Source organism: Panthera onca, chromosome E1 (genome assembly GCF_046562875.1).
Source record: "Panthera onca isolate mPanOnc1 chromosome E1, mPanOnc1 haplotype 2, whole genome shotgun sequence".
Classification (NCBI taxonomy): domain Eukaryota; kingdom Metazoa; phylum Chordata; class Mammalia; order Carnivora; family Felidae; genus Panthera; species Panthera onca.
The window spans coordinates 33,087,523-33,104,552 of record NC_138352.1 but is presented as its reverse complement, the minus strand read 5'-3'; the positions used below and the strand labels follow the sequence as shown (position 1 = coordinate 33,104,552).

At 46.8% G+C, this 17,030-nt stretch overlaps 1 protein-coding gene across 1 annotated transcript in view; it reads left to right on the top strand.

Moving 5' to 3' along the window:
- The window catches only part of NXN (nucleoredoxin), a 159,312-nt gene that overhangs the window by 122,248 nt on the left and 20,034 nt on the right, over nucleotides 1-17,030 (top strand). The window contains exons 2-5 of the mRNA XM_060646877.3: nucleotides 7,198-7,315; nucleotides 8,941-9,074; nucleotides 9,555-9,655; nucleotides 11,547-11,653. Coding sequence (XP_060502860.1) covers nucleotides 7,198-7,315; nucleotides 8,941-9,074; nucleotides 9,555-9,655; nucleotides 11,547-11,653 — 460 coding nt within the window. The remainder of the gene's footprint in view (nucleotides 1-7,197; nucleotides 7,316-8,940; nucleotides 9,075-9,554; nucleotides 9,656-11,546; nucleotides 11,654-17,030) is intronic.

The following is a 17,030-nucleotide window of genomic DNA, read 5'->3' as shown; positions in this document are numbered from 1 at the left end:
CTCAAAAATAAATAAGTGTAAAAAAAAAATTCAAAAAATCTCTATCATGTAAAATTATACCATGATGTATTAGTCTACAGAAGGACTGACTTTTCAGTGTCAGATGTGAGTCTAAAAGCATAATTATTTTCCACTGAACCAGTGGGCCTTTTTTTGGAAATAAAAGATCCCACAACTATGGATAAAACACAAGCCAGGATCTTCCTTGAGATCCCGTGTGAAAAAAAGGGGGGGTGGATCCCTAGGGAGGGAGGGATGGGAAGGATTATGGGGGTTACAGTTTCTTACCTCTCCAAGAAGGATACTGAGAAAAAAGAAATGTCTCTGATGATTAGGGGTGGGACAGCCAGAGGGCATCATAGTCCTTCTGCTTCATGAGGGAACCAGACCAAATTGTTTTTTATCTGTGGGGGTTGAGGAGACAGCATCCCTATTTTTAGAGTCTTAAGTACTGTACTGAGGGGCGCCTGGGTGGCTCAGTCGATTAAGTGTCTGACTTTTGTTTTTTTAATTTTTTTTAACGTTTTTTTTTTTTTTTTTTTTTTAATTTTTTTTTTTATTTTTGGGACAGAGAGAGACAGAGCATGAACGGGGGAGGGGCAGAGAGAGAGGGAGACACAGAATCGGAAGCAGGCTCCAGGCTCCGAGCCATCAGCCCAGAGCCTGACGCGGGGCTCGAACTCACGGGCCGCGAGATCGTGACCTGGCTGAAGTCGGACGCTTAACCGACTGCGCCACCCAGGCGCCCCAACGTTTATTTTTTTGAGAGAAAGAGACAGTGCAAGCAGAGAGAGGCAGAGAGAGGGCGATATAGAATCTAAAGCAGACTCCAGGCTCTGAGCTGTCAGCACAGAGCCCAATGTGGGGCTTGAACTTGTGAACCACGAGATCATGACCTGAGCCAAAGTCAGCTGCTTAACCAACTGATCCACCCAGACACCCCAAGTGTCTGACTCTTGATTTCAGTTCAGGTCATGATCTCACAGTTTGTGGGTTCAAGACCCACGTCTGGCTCTGCGCTGGTGGTGTGGAGCCTGCTTGAGATTCATTCTCTCTCTCTCTCTCTCTCTCTCTCTCTCTCTCTTCCTCTCTCTTTCTCTCTCTCCCTTCTGCAGTCTATGCCCCTCCCCCACCTGGACACACTCGCACTCTCTAAATGAACTTGAGAATGCCAGTATCTTCTTTTAAAAAAAAAAAAAGTACTTTACTAATGCTCTCGGGGTAACCCCAGTAGGCCGGCCAGCCCATAGGTCACCCTGTCATCATGTCAGCTGGGGAGCATGGTCCTGACTCACACTGGGTGGCTAAGCATTTAGATGCTAGGTGACCCAGGTACCCAAACCCACCCTTCCTTAAAAATATATAGCCAAAAGTCAATCACGTGCTTACATTTCAAGTACATGGAGGTGCCCACATGCAAACCACTCTATTATAATCACGTTGAACCCTCCATTTTTATGTTTAAGGCCCACAGATTGCAAGCTACTTTAGGGACAAGTCTAGTGACCCATAAATAAAGTCTTGTTATCAGATGCCATTTGTCTGTGGGAGCCCCAAGCCCCAGAGTAGATATGATAGTAGTGATCCCTTAACAATACATGTGACCAGGGAAGATTTCTCCTAGGAAGGCAAGGATGGCTTAACCTTGGAGTTAAAGGCTACTAATGACATATACTGCAACAGATCAAAAGAGTAACCATAGAGGTGCCTGGGTGGCTCAGTTGGTTAACTGTCTGGCTCTTGGTTTCGGCTCAGATCACGATCTAATAATGGTTTGTGCATGCAAGCCCCATATCGGGCTCTGTAGTGACAGCACAGGGATTGCTTGGGATTCTGTCTCTGCCTCTACCCTGCTTGTGCTCTCTCTCTCTCTCTCCAAATAAAAAATAAACTTAAAAATTAAAAAAAAAGGGGCGACTGGGTGGCGCAGTCGGTTGAGCGTCCGACTTCAGCCAGGTCACGATCTCGCGGTCCGTGAGTTCGAGCCCCGCGTCGGGCTCTGGGCTGATGGCTCGGAGCCTGGAGCCTGTTTCAGATTCTGTGTCTCCCTCTCTCACTGCCCCTCCCCCGTTCATGCTCTGTCTCTCTCTGTCCCAAAAATAAATAAAAAACGTTGAAAAAAAAATTAAAAAAAAAAAACCCATAAAGTAACCATCCATTCCTGATAAAACTTTTAGGTCAAAAAGTTCACACAAGCCTGTATTTTTTTAATTGTGGTAAAATACAGATAACGTAAAATTCACCGTCTTAACCATTTTTAATTCATTCTCCCTGACATGCAGCCCTTCATGGCCACCCATCCCTGTAACTCTTTTGATCTTGTAAAACTGAGCCTCTATACCCGTTAAACAGTAATACCAGCTTTCTTCCATCTCCACCGTCCACCCAACCCCAATGGTGGTAGCAACCACCATTACAATTTCTGTCTTTATGACTTTGACTACTCTAGGTACCTCATAGGAATGGAAACACACGGTATTTGTATTTTTGTGACTGGCTTCTTTCAGTTAGCACGGTGTCCCCAAGGTTCATACATGTAGTAGCATGTGTCAGAATTTCCTTCCGTTTTTTCTTTAATTCCACTTTTATTTTTTTTTTTAAGATTGTTTTTAGGTTTGGGGCGCCTGGGTGGCTCAGTTGGTTGAGTGTCCGACTTCGGCTCAGTCACGATCTTGCGGTCTGTGAGTTTGAGCCCCGCATCAGGCTCTGTGCTGACAGCTCAGAGCCTGGAGCCTGCTTCGGATTCTATGTCTCCCTCTCTCTCTGCCCCTCCCCTGCTCATGCTCTGTCTCTCTCTCTCAGTCAAAACTGAATAAAACATTAAAAAAGTTTTTTAAAAAAAGATTGTTTTTAGGTTTATTGATTTATTTTGAGAGAGGGAGAGAGCGAACACGTGGGAGGGCAGAGAAGGGTGGGAAGAGAGAGAGAATCCTAAGCAGGTTCCCCACTGTCGGCACAGAACCTGACAAGGGGCTCAGACTCCCAAACTGAGACACCGTTACCTGAGCAGAAATCAAGAGGTGGATGCTTAACCAACTGAGCCACCCAGGTGCCCCAGAATTTCCTTCCTTTTAAGGCTGAATAACATTCAAGACTATTTTGTTTAACATGTTCAAGAGTATCCGTCTCACGGGGCACCTGGGTGGCTCAGTGGGTTAAGCGTCCAACTTTGGCTCGGGTCATGATCTCACAGTTTGTGGGTTTGAGCCCCGCATCAGGCTCTGTGCTGACAGCTCGGAGCCTGGAGCCTGCTTCTGATTCTGTGTTTCCCTCTCTCTCTGCTCCTCCCCTGCTTATGCTCTGTCTTCCAAAAATAAATAAATGTAAAAAAAAAAAAAAAAAAAGAGTATCCATCTCATACCAATGGCTAGTCTTATATATAATAGTAAAAGGTATACCCATTATGATCAGGTGGAAGTTAAAGATGATTGCTACTTACTATTGTCCTGGAAAAATCCAGCCAATATAGTTCTTTAAGAAAAGGAAATAAATGATGTAATTGTTGAAAAAGAAGGTGAAGTTATGTTTATTTGCAAATAGCATGGCTCTCTATTCAGGCTAAAAACGTGCTTTGAAGTAAGAGTATACATTTAAAAATTAGTCAAGTTTTACAACTCCATCTTTCTGTCTGTGACCTCGATCCCACCCTCTGGCCTATTCAAAGACTCTGTTCTTGCATTTTTCCTTCTCATCAGTATTTTCCTCTTCTGGATTATCCCCAGCAGCATATACTAAAGCATCTCCCATCTTTAAAATACCGCCCCCTGACTTCATCTTTAAAATATCCTCTCTCTGACCTCATCATGTATTTCTCCAGATACAGTCCTATTCTCTGCTCCCTTTGCAGCAAAACTCTTAAAGTTATCTGTAGTCACTACCTTAGCCCGTTATCTGCCATTTTCTTTTTCTCTTGATAGCCTTTCCTGTTTTTATTGTTCCCGCTCGGTGTTTCGTGTGGGAAGCCGACTCGAATTTGTCTGGTCCCAGGCCCCCTCTAGGTGTGTGTGCCGGACAGAGCTGCACCCCGTTGCCTCCCTCTTCCACTCACTCTTTTGTCCTCACTTTACTGACTCCTCCTTGACCTGTCAAGGTCGTGAATAAACTTAGCTGCCACATCGGCTGGTCAGTTCTCTGCCCTCATCTTACTCAACGTGTCAGCAGCATTTGACACAATAGTGTACTCTCTCCCTAAAGCACTTTTGCCACCTGCCTTTTGGGACACCGGAGTCTCCCCGTTTTCCTTCTATGTCATGTGTCACTCCTTCTCGGTCTTTTGTGGGTGGTCCCTGGCTCTGCTCTGGGGTGCCTTTTCCTCTGTAGCCTGTCCTCTCCTTGGATAACCTCATGGAGGCTCATGACCCCTCACAGCATCCAGGCAGCGACAATCCCTGATTTATAGCTCATGCCCCCCAGCTCCCCAGAGCCTAGACTTGTAAGTCCAGGTGCCTCCTTGAAACCTCCCCTTGCACATCTAATGGGCATCTCAGATTGACCTCTCTTATCTCCATCTTTCCCTCCCAAACTTTTGCCTCCATTTTTCCTCATCTTGGTTCATAGGACCCCTTGACACACTTTTGCTCAAACTCCAAAACCATAGTACATCCTTCATCTTTTCTTTCCCTTATCCCTTCCACATATTCAGTCTGTCAACCTACTCTATTGACTGTCTTAAGAATACATCATGTCCTCACTCTCTGCTGCTATAACCCAGGTCCTCCCCACTGCTCTCAACTTCTGCCTGGGCTGTTTGCACTGGCCTCTCCGGATCCTGCCTTCTCCTTGTCTTCCCCTACAGTCTGTTCCCTCAGGGCTGCCAAAGTGACCTTTTAAACTGTAAATCAAATCATACCACTCCCCTGCTAATGCTCTGTAGTTTCCTGTTACACTTAGAATAAAATTCCATCATTTTTACTAGTCTACAGGGCCTTAAAGATCTGCCAAGAGCGCCCTTCTGACCTCATTGTGGCCCCTCTCCCCGACTCTATCTGACTGCGTCTACCCCAGCCTTCTTTCTGATCTGCCTCCCAGCCTCTAACAGGTGCCCTGGGCCTCAGGTGGCCTTCCCCCATGAACATGTGACTCGCCCCATCTCATATCCGGGATCTGTGCTCAAATGCCATTTCTTCAAAGATGCCTTCCCTGATTACTTGCCAAAATATGTACCCCAGGAGGGTGCCTGCGTGGCTCAGTTGGTTAAGCGTCCCACTTTGACCTGGGTCATGATCTCACAGTTCGTGGGTTCGAGCCCCACGTCGGGCTCTGTGCTGATAAGAGCCTGAAGCCTGTTCCAGATTCTGTGTGTCTCTGTCTCTCAAAAATAAACATTGAGGGAAAAAAAATTTTTTTTAAGTAATATTGGTAAGAATACTGAGGAATGGGCTCTCGTTTGCCACTGGTAGAAATATAAAGTTGCCCAAGCTTTTTAAGTGGTGAGTCATGGGTGATTTTTATCTCAGTTTTTACGGTTTGCTGTGTTTCTCATTTTTTCCAATAATTACTACCCCCCCCATAATTACTTTTAAAATCAGATAAATCCCTTCATCTTCTTTCCTGCCCCCCTTTAAAATTATTAACCTGGCTGGATCCTTGTACTTGCAGACTTAGGAAGCTAATCCCAGCAGCAGGATGGTCTTGTTCTGCTGTTGAGCCTTTCCTCCTAAAAATGTTTGATCTGAAGCCCGTATCAGGTTTCTCTGGAATGATGTAGTACTGGTCACTGCCGACTGTATGTGCAGAGTCGCTCCTGTTAGAAGGGCTGGTTTGGGAGCCCACTGGAAAGGCAGGGCTCACCCAGTTCCAGGTGGGGTCCCACGACCTTTCCTGCCAAGGCCCAGGTCTCCACAGACAGGGGAAGCCTAACATTTTGTAGCAGATACCCCACCCGACTCCTTCGCTGCTTGAGATTGAATTAAAAACAATAATAATCTGCTCTGTGCAGCTGGACTTCTGGTGCCTGCTTCCCCTTGACACATCCGCGCCCCATTCTGCCAATGCCCAGGCGGCCAGCCCTCCTGTGTGGGCCCCAGGCCCCCGGAAGGGAGGCTGCAGCTGAATCAGCAGTGGGCCATTCTTCCATTTCCCGTTGGTAGTTAGACATTTGGGCCATTCTGCCATTTCCCGTTGGTAGCTGGACATTTTGTTTAATTATGTTGTTTTCTGGGCTTGGCAGTTAAGTTCCAGAGCACCCAGTGGACCCCCTGAATGGCGGTCACTCTGATGGCGGGGAGCCGATAAAGGAGTCTGCACATCCTCAGCTTCCTGTCCCGGGCTGTTGCATTCATGCTTTCTCAGCCTCACCTCTCCTAGACCCTGGTCCTCTGACAGTTGGCTGAGGCAACATCGAACCTGCCAGTAGATTGTGCGTTGTTTTGAGTGGCACTGAGAACTAAGAATTGGAGCCGGCTCAGGATGTTGCTTCCCTAGTGTTTGTGGGTGAATGACACACACAGCGACTGCCGATACTCCCAAGAGCAGGAACCGATGTGGTGGGGAGAGCGCCGGATTCTGGCTACTTGGTCTTCTGTTGGGATACCCTTGTCCCCTCTCCCTTGGAGCTCAGGTGCCACAGCAGAGCCGGGAAGCAGGGGAGCACCTGCCTGCTGATGGGGTTCAGAGACACCAACAAAAAGCCTCCCTTCCTGCCTTACCCACCTGGTATTGGGGGTGCACATGTAGTTCATTTCCTAACTCATCTTCGTCTTTATGCTTTTTTTTAAAGTTTATTTATTTTGAGAGAGAGAGCAGGGGAGGGGCAGAGAGACAGGGGGAGAGAGAGAATGCCAAGCAGGCTCCGCACTGTCAGCGCAGAGCCCAATGCAGGGCTCGAACTCACGAACCATGAGATCATGACCTGAGCCGAAATCAAGAGTCGGACACTTAATCAAGTGAGCCCAGCTAGGCACCCTTCATCTTTATGCCTTTTAGAGGAAGTGCCCGTGGGAGAGGTAGGGGAGAAGAGCTGTCTTAGAACAGGTGTGGTCTTCTGTTGGCCTCTGTCACAGCTTGAGCCTGGATGGGACTCAGACTCCCCTCCCCTGTCACAGACCACAGAGGCCAATGATTGTAGCTTCACTTATTCATTTCCCTGTACAGCAGTGTTTTCCAGTTCTTTCACCCCTCAGTCCTGATGGGGCTCAAAAGGATGCTTCGATCGATCTGGTTTGGACTTAACCACCTTTTTCACTTTGCTTCTTACAGCTTAAACTTTGGAACAAATACCGAATTTCCAACATTCCATCACTAATATTCCTAGACGCCACCACCGGGAAGGTCGTGTGCAGGAATGGGCTGCTGGTGATCCGTGATGACCCAGAAGGTAGGACCTTGGCGTGTCTATCCCGTACTCCCTGTTCTGTCCCCCTACCCTGACCGTCCCTACTGGTAGAGAACATACAAATGAAATATATCTGAGGGCGTTTGTTTAGCTAGAGGATATTGTCGTGATGAAATTGATGAAATTATAGTATTCTCTAAGTCATGGTTAACGTTTTTAACGAGATCAGAATGTCCCTCTTGGAGGCTTTCATTCATGGGCCAAAGAAGATGGAATCTGAAAAAGGAAGTTCAGTTCTGAGGGCTGAGGAGGTCGTTGAGAAGCAACGAGAGCCTGGAGATGGACTTCTGGTGCTGTTTCCACGGCAGCCGTCACTTTAACAATTAGAGGCAAACTAAGTGGTTGTGAGATTTTTTTCCTCTTTAAAATATTACCCTAGCAGAGTCATAGTCTTGGTGTTGCTCTCCTGGCCTCAGGGGTGACTGACTTCATTTCTTGGTGCTGCCCAAGTCCTGCAGCCTTGGCCTTGGTGATGTACCCGGTGTAGGCTGCCCTAATCACCCTGCTCACTGGCTGTCCAAGGTCTGTTTCTGTCCCACTGGCACTGGAGTCTTAAAAGCATCCTAAGGTCTTCCCTTCCTCACTTACTATCAGTTAGGGGAATTCAACCCTGGTCACAGGTTTTCCAAATAAAAATTTCACCTGCTTCAAAGAATTGCCCTCAGTAAAACCCAAGGCATGGTAGAACCAAGTTTTCACCTTCGCAGATCTCACACACACACACACACACACACACACACACTCACACTCACACACTCACACTCACACTCTCTCTCTACTCTGATCTTGTTAAAAATGCAGATTTCCCAGCTCCATCCCCAGAGATATTTGGGACCATTTGTTTCAGGGCGGGCTTGGCCCATCTGCACGTTTAGTCAGTCTGCGTGTCTCCCATTCCCCCCTCCCCCAACCCCAGGCGATTTTTGAGGCGGTGGTCCACAGACCACCCTGTGAGAAAACGCTGTTCTGTTGCTCTTCCTGCCTGGGGCTTAAGTGTCATCAGAATGGAGAACATCTGGGTTGAGTGAGTGTTACTCTTTCCTTTTACTGGATTTAATTCTCACTTGGTTCCCTGGGCCCCAACCCAGACTGACTGAATCAGAATCTCTGGGGGTGGGTCCCAGGAGCATGATATTTTAAAATGCCCCAGCTGATTCTGAAATGCCGTCAGAATGGAGAGCCACTGAGATTCCGGGGTTGGACTTGAAGAAACTCATGGTTAATACACGAGGCAGTGATTCCCCATCCTGGCCCATCATCAGACTTCCCTGGGAGTTGGTTTTGCTTTATTTTGGACATAGATCTTCAGCCTTGGCCCCGGATCCCAAGACTCAGAGCATGACCTGGGCTTCTGTACTTTTCAAAAGCCCCCCAGGAGCTGGGTCCTATGATCACCCAGGTTCGGGAACCATTGTCTTGAAGGTAGGTGGGGCTGTGCCGTGGATAAGGTTCTGCCTTCATTCCTGGGTTTTAGCTCCAGATCCTATGCGTGTGTTAACAAATACTATTTGGTGATAAAGCTGTCATGCCCTGCCGCTGTGAGGACTCTTGGGTCCGAAGTCTCAAGAAAGAATCTTAACGTTCTTACCACCTGTTGCCTGTTTCAGGTTTGGAATTCCCTTGGGGACCTAAGCCCTTCAGGGAAGTCATTGCGGGGCCCTTGCTTAGAAATAACGGACAGTCCCTGGAAAGCAGCAGCCTGGAGGGGTCTCACGTGGGAGTCTATTTCTCCGCACACTGGGTGAGTGTTCAGGCCCTCCTTAGTCCAGACGGAAGGAAGCAGCGATGTTGCCACTAAGACGAGTTGGGGTTGGCTTCTAGGGGTGTTACTGCTCGGGTATCACTTCCTGGTGTTCTTACTTCCTCCTGCACCTGATGCATGGCTTGCATGCCACGAGCGCTTATTATTTTGAATGATAATAGCAGCAAGAAAATTCTTCTTTTGACTGGTCTGAAAGGGTAGTCTTCCTCACCCATTCTGATGAGGCTTCTACTGGTCTCCAAGGGGGTTCATTTAAACTGCTGCCTGCTGGCACGCCGTGGAGGTGAGAAGAGCCTATCCTGAATGCTCACCATTACAAGGGGCACGTTTGTTTCTGCCTCTTTAATAAACTGGGTCTTGCTATCCCAGTCCTACTTGGGTCTTGCTTACCTGGCCTCTGCAGGCAGGAGAAGACGAAGGTACAGGGTCAAACCGTAGGATCTCACTCTCCTCTTTCAGTGTCCACCCTGCCGAAGCCTCACCCGGGTCCTGGTGGAATCCTACCGGAAGATCAAGGAGGCAGGCCAGAAATTTGAGATCATCTTTGTTAGTGCGGACAGGTAACGCGTGCTGGGGAAAGTGGCCGTGTGGTTCCCTTCCCCAAAGGTGGTTAACATGCATTTCTTTTGCCTTACGCTTCTCGCCTGCTAAGTGTAGAGTGTGGAGATGGGAATTGGGGAAGGCGTATCTGGGATGATTGGCAGACAGATGCCTTTTAGATTTTCTCATGCAATTGTTTGAAGGGGAGCTGAGAAAAACCTGTTCTTGCTGTAAATATTGGGGCATGTCCCACTTCCGGCCTAGGTCATTTGAGGTTAGGATGCAATTTTCTGATTCGTTCAGCTTTATGGATTGTGATGAAAGGGTGTGGTGGGGGAGGGATGGAAAGAAAAGAACTGGAGGCTAATGGAATGTGACACCTATCTGGGATGGCTGTGCTATAATTTTTTTCCGCTCAGGCCTCGTGCTTTGCCTGGGGGCTGTCCTAAAAACCAGAAGGGCAGACATTCGTCCTGGAGTACGTCTGGTCCTTTTAGCTTCAGCTTCCTCTGCTGCAGGCCCCCTTGCTGGTTTTATTCATCAGTGACCTTCCTTCATCACAAAACTCCAACTCTGGTTCAGACCGAGCCACCAGGTGCTTCTGCTTCTCAAGTTCCTGTTCACAGAAGGATCTCTGAGATGCCAACACACTGAGGGCATTTTGTATCTTCTAAAAATTTTTTTTAGTTTATTTATTTATTTTGAGAGAGACAGAGCTCACAGGAGGGGCAGAGAGAGAGAGAGAATCCCAAGCCCGCTCCGTACCGCCAGTGCAGAGCCAAATGCGGGACTCGATCCCATGAACTGCGAGATCATGACCTGAGCCTAAATCAAGAGTCAGACGCTTAACCATCTGAGCCACCCAGACGCCCCAGCGTTTTGTATCTTTGATATCTGCACTGTGCCATGCTTGGTGTATTGGCCCATGGTCCAGCCCTGGTACTCCCAGCTCCCCATCTCTGCATGTAATGGGATAAGCAATCATCACTCTTTTATTTTTATTTTTTTTTTAATTTTTTAATGTTTATTTATTTTTGAGAGAGAGCACAGGAAGGGCAGAGAGAGGAAGATGCAGAATCCAAAGCAGGCTCCAGCCTCTGAGCTGTCAGCACAGAGCCTGATATGGGGCTCAAACTCACTAGTCATGAGATCATGATCTGAGCCGAAGTCAGGCACTTAACCCACTGGGCCACCCAGGTGCCACAGTCATCATTTTTTTTTAAAGCTTTAAAAAATATCAACTTTATTGAAGTGTAATTTACATACAATAAAATGCATACATTTTGGACATACAATTCAGTGAATATTGACCCATGTATATACCCCTGTAATTGTCACAGTGAAGTATAGAACATTTCTGTCATTCACAAGGTGCCCTTGTGCCCCTTCTTGGTCAGTTCTCACCCCCAAACTCGAGCCCCAGGGAGCCCTTGATCTGCTTTTTATCACTTTGGATAGATCTGTCATTCCTAGAGTTGTTTATACATGGAATCATAGGTTTATGCTCAGTTAAAAGTGTGCTCCTGTACACAAGACTGTTATATGCACAATTTAGAAGTATCACGGGGACCGCAATGTCCCTGTACATCTAGGCTTCTTATAAAACTACCACCTGCCCGTGTTGGAAACAGAAACTTGGGCATGAGTTTAACTGGTAGGATCCACAGGAACAGGCTACTTGAAATGGCCTAGTGGTTCAGTTCCCATCCGCCTGTCGTGTGGAGGCTGTTGCTGCATGGTAACCAGAAGGGGTAGAAAAATGCCCCCCTGTAGCCTGGTGTCTGAGGAGCGTGATGTTCAGAGGCACTGGCATCTGCAGAGCCCTGGGTGTAACTTGGTGGAAGGTGGGGAGGACCCTGCGGTGGCACTTTCAGGGGTAACAGAGCCTTGTTTCCATGTGTGTCTCTGTAGGTCAGAGGACTCATTCAAACAGTACTTCAGTGAGATGCCCTGGCTCGCTGTCCCCTACACCGATGAGGCCCGGCGGTCACGCCTCAACCGGCTGTATGGAATCCAAGGTAGGCGTTCCCGACTCCCTGGGGATCCCTGGAGACCTGCTCATCTGGGCTCACCACCTCTTTGGCTTTTCTTTTAGAGGGAAAAGGACATCTTTATTTCCATTACATGTTCATGTTCCTTACCGTCTCAAAAATGACATGCTGTGAATTCTGCAGTATGTAAATTACACCTCATTAAAGGCATTAAAAAAAAAAAAGGACCAGCCCAGGTGAAACAGCTACTTCTCACCACCTGACCTGGTGGGTTCTCATGCCCTTGGGCTATGGAGCACACACTCCCAAATGACTTGGCCAGAATCCTGAGGGTTCTGTCAAACAGACCTAAGAGTGACCTTTGGTTCCATCAGTCAGACTCTCTAAGCCTCAGTTTCCTCATCTGCAAAATGGGCATGATAAATCCCTGCCACAAAGAATTGCTGGGAGCATTAAAAGGATAACGTATGTAAAGCACTTCATGGTTACTGAAGCACAAGAGTGAGGGCTGAGTGGCTGGTGCCTTCTTGGTGAGAAAACCAATGTCCTGAGAGTGTTGAAAACTGGGACTTGAAGTACTAATCATGGCATTTTTCAGAAATAATGATTATTAAGTGAGACGAATTGTGTTTTTATTCTCTGTTATGTGAAACCTCCTTTCCAGCCTTCATCCAGCCCGGTTTTCTCTTGGTAAAGCACTTAGTTGGCCTGTTAAGAATTAAATACATTCTTATATGTCAATTACATCTCAATTTTAAAAGAAGAATTAAACTCATTTCCTTTGTAGCAGTACTACCAGATCCTGGTTAGCCCTAGACAGACACAGCTAATATCTGAGATCTCAGTGCTGCTTGTGTTATAGGGAGTGAAGAAAGAAAAAAAAGACAAAATTTAGCCACAAATTCCACAGCTAAGGAGAACTCATCAGGTTCTTTTTAAGCTTTTCTTCACCATTTAGAGTGAGCATATGGCTCTGTTGGGAGCTAAAGTTTCCAAATAATTAATATTTAATTTTAAATCAGTGCTTCTGCATTTCATATGTGCCTAAGAGTCCTCTAGGGACCTTGTAAAAATACAGACTCAGATTTCCTGGGTCTGGGTGGGGTGGGGCTGATAGTCTGCATTTCTAGCAAGCCCCCAAGTGACACTGATGCTGGTGGCCCAGGGACCACACTTTGGGTATTTATTTTTATTTTTAGAGAGAGAGAACACATTAACAAGCAGGGGAGAGGCAGAGAGAGAAGGAGAGAGAATCCCAAGCAGGCTCCAAGCTATCAGTGTGGAGCCCAACATGGGGCTCCATCCCATGACCATGTAATCATAATCTGAGCTGAAATCAAAAGTTGGATGCTCAAAAAAAAAAAAGTTGGACGCTCAACCGAGCCAGCCAGGCATCCCATGGAGGCTCATGTCTCCTATTAATAAGAAAAGATGAAAGGAGCTCCCTTTCCAAACAAAAGCTGAGTGGTAATAACATTGTTTACTAGTCCAGAAGTGAAGGGACCAAGTTGAATAACTTAAAAGAAGATGCCACAGCTTTTTCCTTCCAGCACTGTGTTTGCACAGAGACTTACAACATGAGTGCCTAGACGTAGGAGCAGTATCTGTTGAGATGAGCATCAGGAATGACCTTTGGCCAGTGGTACTGAGCAGAGCATTAAATTGCCACTTTGTGAGGATAAGTAAAACTTCAGATCTCTCAATTCATTTATTCGTTCCTTCAACCACTGTTTACTGAGGGCTGTATTCTTCCAGACGTTGTGTTCTTCCAGACATGGGGGATACAATCTTGAGTAAAAATGGACCCAGTCCTGCGGCGCCTGGGCAGCTCAGTTGGTTAAGCGTCCGACTGTAGCTCGGATCATGTTCTCGTGGTTCATGGGTTCAAGCCCCACGTTGGGCTCTGTTGACAGCTCAGAGCCTGGAACCTCCTTCGGATTCTGTGTCTCCCTCTCTCTCTGCCCCTCTCCTGCTCACAGTCTGTCTCTCTCTCTTAAAAATAAACACTTAAAAATGAATGAATGAATAAATAAATAAATATACCTTCTTGCTTTTAGGATTCAAATCTTTACTCCAAAGGTAACTCTGTGTATTACTTAAAGGAGATGTGACCATCTTATTGTCATTGTACAGTGGGAAATGGGTGCAACCAGCCAGTGCGAGTGTTCCTCAGCCTCAGTTCTGGGGCTGTGACTAGAAGGTCTTGGAGGGACTCCAGGTGAGCCCCATTGGTAGGCTGACTAGTTCCAGGTCTTTCCTTATCATTACCTAGACTTTGCTGCCCTTCAGTGCCCATGTCTACATGCAGCCGTGCCCCACTCCTTCCGAGGACCACAGATTTCTCATCTTGGTCCTTGCAGCAATACTGGGACATTCCTGAGTTTTCTCTCTTCCCTATTCCCCTTACACACCGGCAGGTGTCTTTGATGTCTGTCTTCTTCTAACTCCTCCAATCATGTTCTGGCTTCTCCTGTCCCTCTCTCCCAGCTTCTGTACATGTCTGTGTGCATGTATGTATTCACGCACAAATGAGTCACATAAGATGTGACTCTGTGTCACATGGTTGGGCCTTGGAACATACTGTCACTGATGACTGGGAGGCATCTTACATGTACATACCAAAAAGAATGTCGGCTGTCCTACCTCCACTAGGCATGGGGCCTCTTGGATCTTTGGGACATTGTTTCCTGTTTCTTGTCTTATTCTACCCTCACTGATACCACCACTCTAGTCTAGGCCACCAACAACCCAGTCCTGTCCCTACTTCCTACTGCTGAGTGACCTTGAGCTAGTTACTTAACCTGTCTCTCTCCTTTTTTTTAAGTTCATTTATTTTGGAGAGAGAGAGAGCATGAGCAGTGGAGGGGCAGAAAGAGAGGGGGAGAGAGGATCCCAAGCAGGCTGCACTGTCAGCACAGAGCACGACATGGGGCTTAAACTCATGAACTGTGAGATCATGACCTGGACTGAGAGCAAGAGTCGGATGCTTAACCAGCTGAGCCACCCGGGCACCCCACTTATCCTCTCTTTTCTCAGTAAAATTGGGAGGCTTCAGTGTTGGGTACAGAATAGGCATTTAATAAGCATTTAACTGATTAACTTGGGGGGAAAAGGAGGAAATTTCATTTTACAATAAAAAAGGTAACTTTTGGATGTCAAAAAGCTTAAACAAAGGCAACCAACAATATTAATAACATGTATGGCAAATAACCATAGGAAAAGATCTTTCATAGGAAAAGATCTCTCCTTAGACACTAGTAAAAAAAGAGAATTTAGCCAAAAAAATGTATAAGATATGAGGTAGGCAATTCATCTAGTACATTGATATGATATAATCATATCATTTTCATGACATGGAAAATATTCAGCATACTTCCATGATTTACAAATGAAAACACTGAATTTGTATCTATCTCATTTGCAAAGAAGTCCCACCACCCCCACCATCTCCACCAAAAGATAACCCCCAGTGTAGGGAAGAGATCAGACTGCTAGTAGAAATGTAAATCAGGACAACCTTTCAGGAGAGCAATTGGCAATATACATCAAAGGCCTTTAAAAATCTACTAAACCTTTAATTTAGAAATCCCACTTGTGGAATTTCTGCTTAGGAAATTATCCTATAGTACCCAGCAGAAGCTGAGCTTCTCCTGAGCAAGTGTTGGATTTTTGTTTTTGTTTTTTTCTTTCACCTTTTATACATGTTGAATTTCATTGTGGACACCCACCCCCCACCACCCCGCCAGCATTTTTTTTTTTTTTTTTTTTTTTTTTTTTGCTTTAGCCTCTGGAAAACCCAGAGCTGAATTTGTAACCACCTTTAGCAACTTTGCAAAGCTCACCTCTTTTGTTGCATGCCCTTGACCTTGGGTTCGTTTGCTCTTCCTTCCCTGTTTTCACTTCCAGAAGGTATTTTCCTCTGTTTTTGTTTTATTATATCATGTACTTTTTAAGCAGCCTCTGATCCTTTTTGGAAGAAAGGGAGAGTAGATTTAAATGCATAGGAATCTCTTTCTTGAGCTCCCGCTAGCAACCAAGCCTGTGGACTGAACTCAGGTGGGAAATAAGAAACCAGAAGAGTAGCCCAGTGCTGCCCTTGAGTGGACAGGAGGAGATTTACATTAGGAAATACCTAGAGAGCAGAGTATGACAATGTCTTGAGGAACTACAAAGTGTTGGTCCAGTCGGTGCCATTTTGTTCATAGAAGTCTCCATAGAAGACTGACACTTGTCCCAGAGGGCAGAGCAGGTGCTGGGCCTCACTTGGCTGCTCTGCTCCACCACGAGGCCACTTCACACAGAGGCACCTTTCTTCCCGAGCGTGTGCCATCAATAAGCAGAATCTTTTCTCTCCGAGGTAGGGAGCTGCCCTTTCCTGGATGTGGGGGCCAGCGTGATGTAGGTATTCCTGATGGTCAGTGCTAAGGCTGTAGGGTCACTTGAAGCTAATAATTACCAAAAGATGGTCTATATCATGCATAGGTAGTTTGAGGTGGCCGTCTGTGCCCCCTGTCTCTGCTCTGTGAGGTACTTGGCACAGAACAGAGACCTCATAAGGAAAGATCACAAGCTCTGCAAGATTCAACACAAGTTTTGGACACACTCCTAGGGCTGGGGGGTGCCCTGTAAAATGTTGGGTAGGGCACAGAAAAATTAAATCGATCATTTTCTGTCTGCCTTCAGATAGCCAAGAAGGGAACTCTTGGATTCCCCAGCTGTCAGCCTATAAATATTACATATTTACACCTATAAATAAACCTATAAATAAATATTACAGACGTAAGAGCCGCAGTTGTTAGGCGTGGCTTAGACAGCCAGAAAGTGGCTGACCATGACTGAGGAAGAAGAGAAGGGGGAGTTCTCAGAGACGCACTGGTTTGGTTTCATCTCTTAAGGCCCAGGCGGTGTGGGGACGAGAAGTACACATGTGGTCGCGACTTCCAGGAGCCCTCAGTTGAGGACCACAAAGCTGACCTGGAGAGGCCCTGTGGCCAAGCAAGCAGAGGCCATCCAGCCACAGTGAAAGAATGTGAGATTCAGGCCGAACCCAGTGCCAGCCAGCCAGCGTCCTCTGCATTGGGCCAGCCCCACTGCTCCCCATCTGCTGGCTCCATGGCATACGGTCCCTGCCATCTGTGCTAGTCTCTCTTCAGGGAGGACCTGCCTGCTCTCCCAGCTCCCACCTCCTGCTTCCTCACTGTCAGGTTTATAGTCTCCCTGGCACAGGGTTTGTGCTGACTGCTTCCTTGACCACTTAGGACTCACTCCTGCAGGCATCCTGGCAGGCATTGCCTGCTGACCTTGATCTGTCTGCCTCCAGCCCTGTCAAGCCAGACATGCACTAAAGCACAGGATCCTTCTCAAAGTAGCATCTCATGAAGAGCCATGCAATAGACTAATCTGA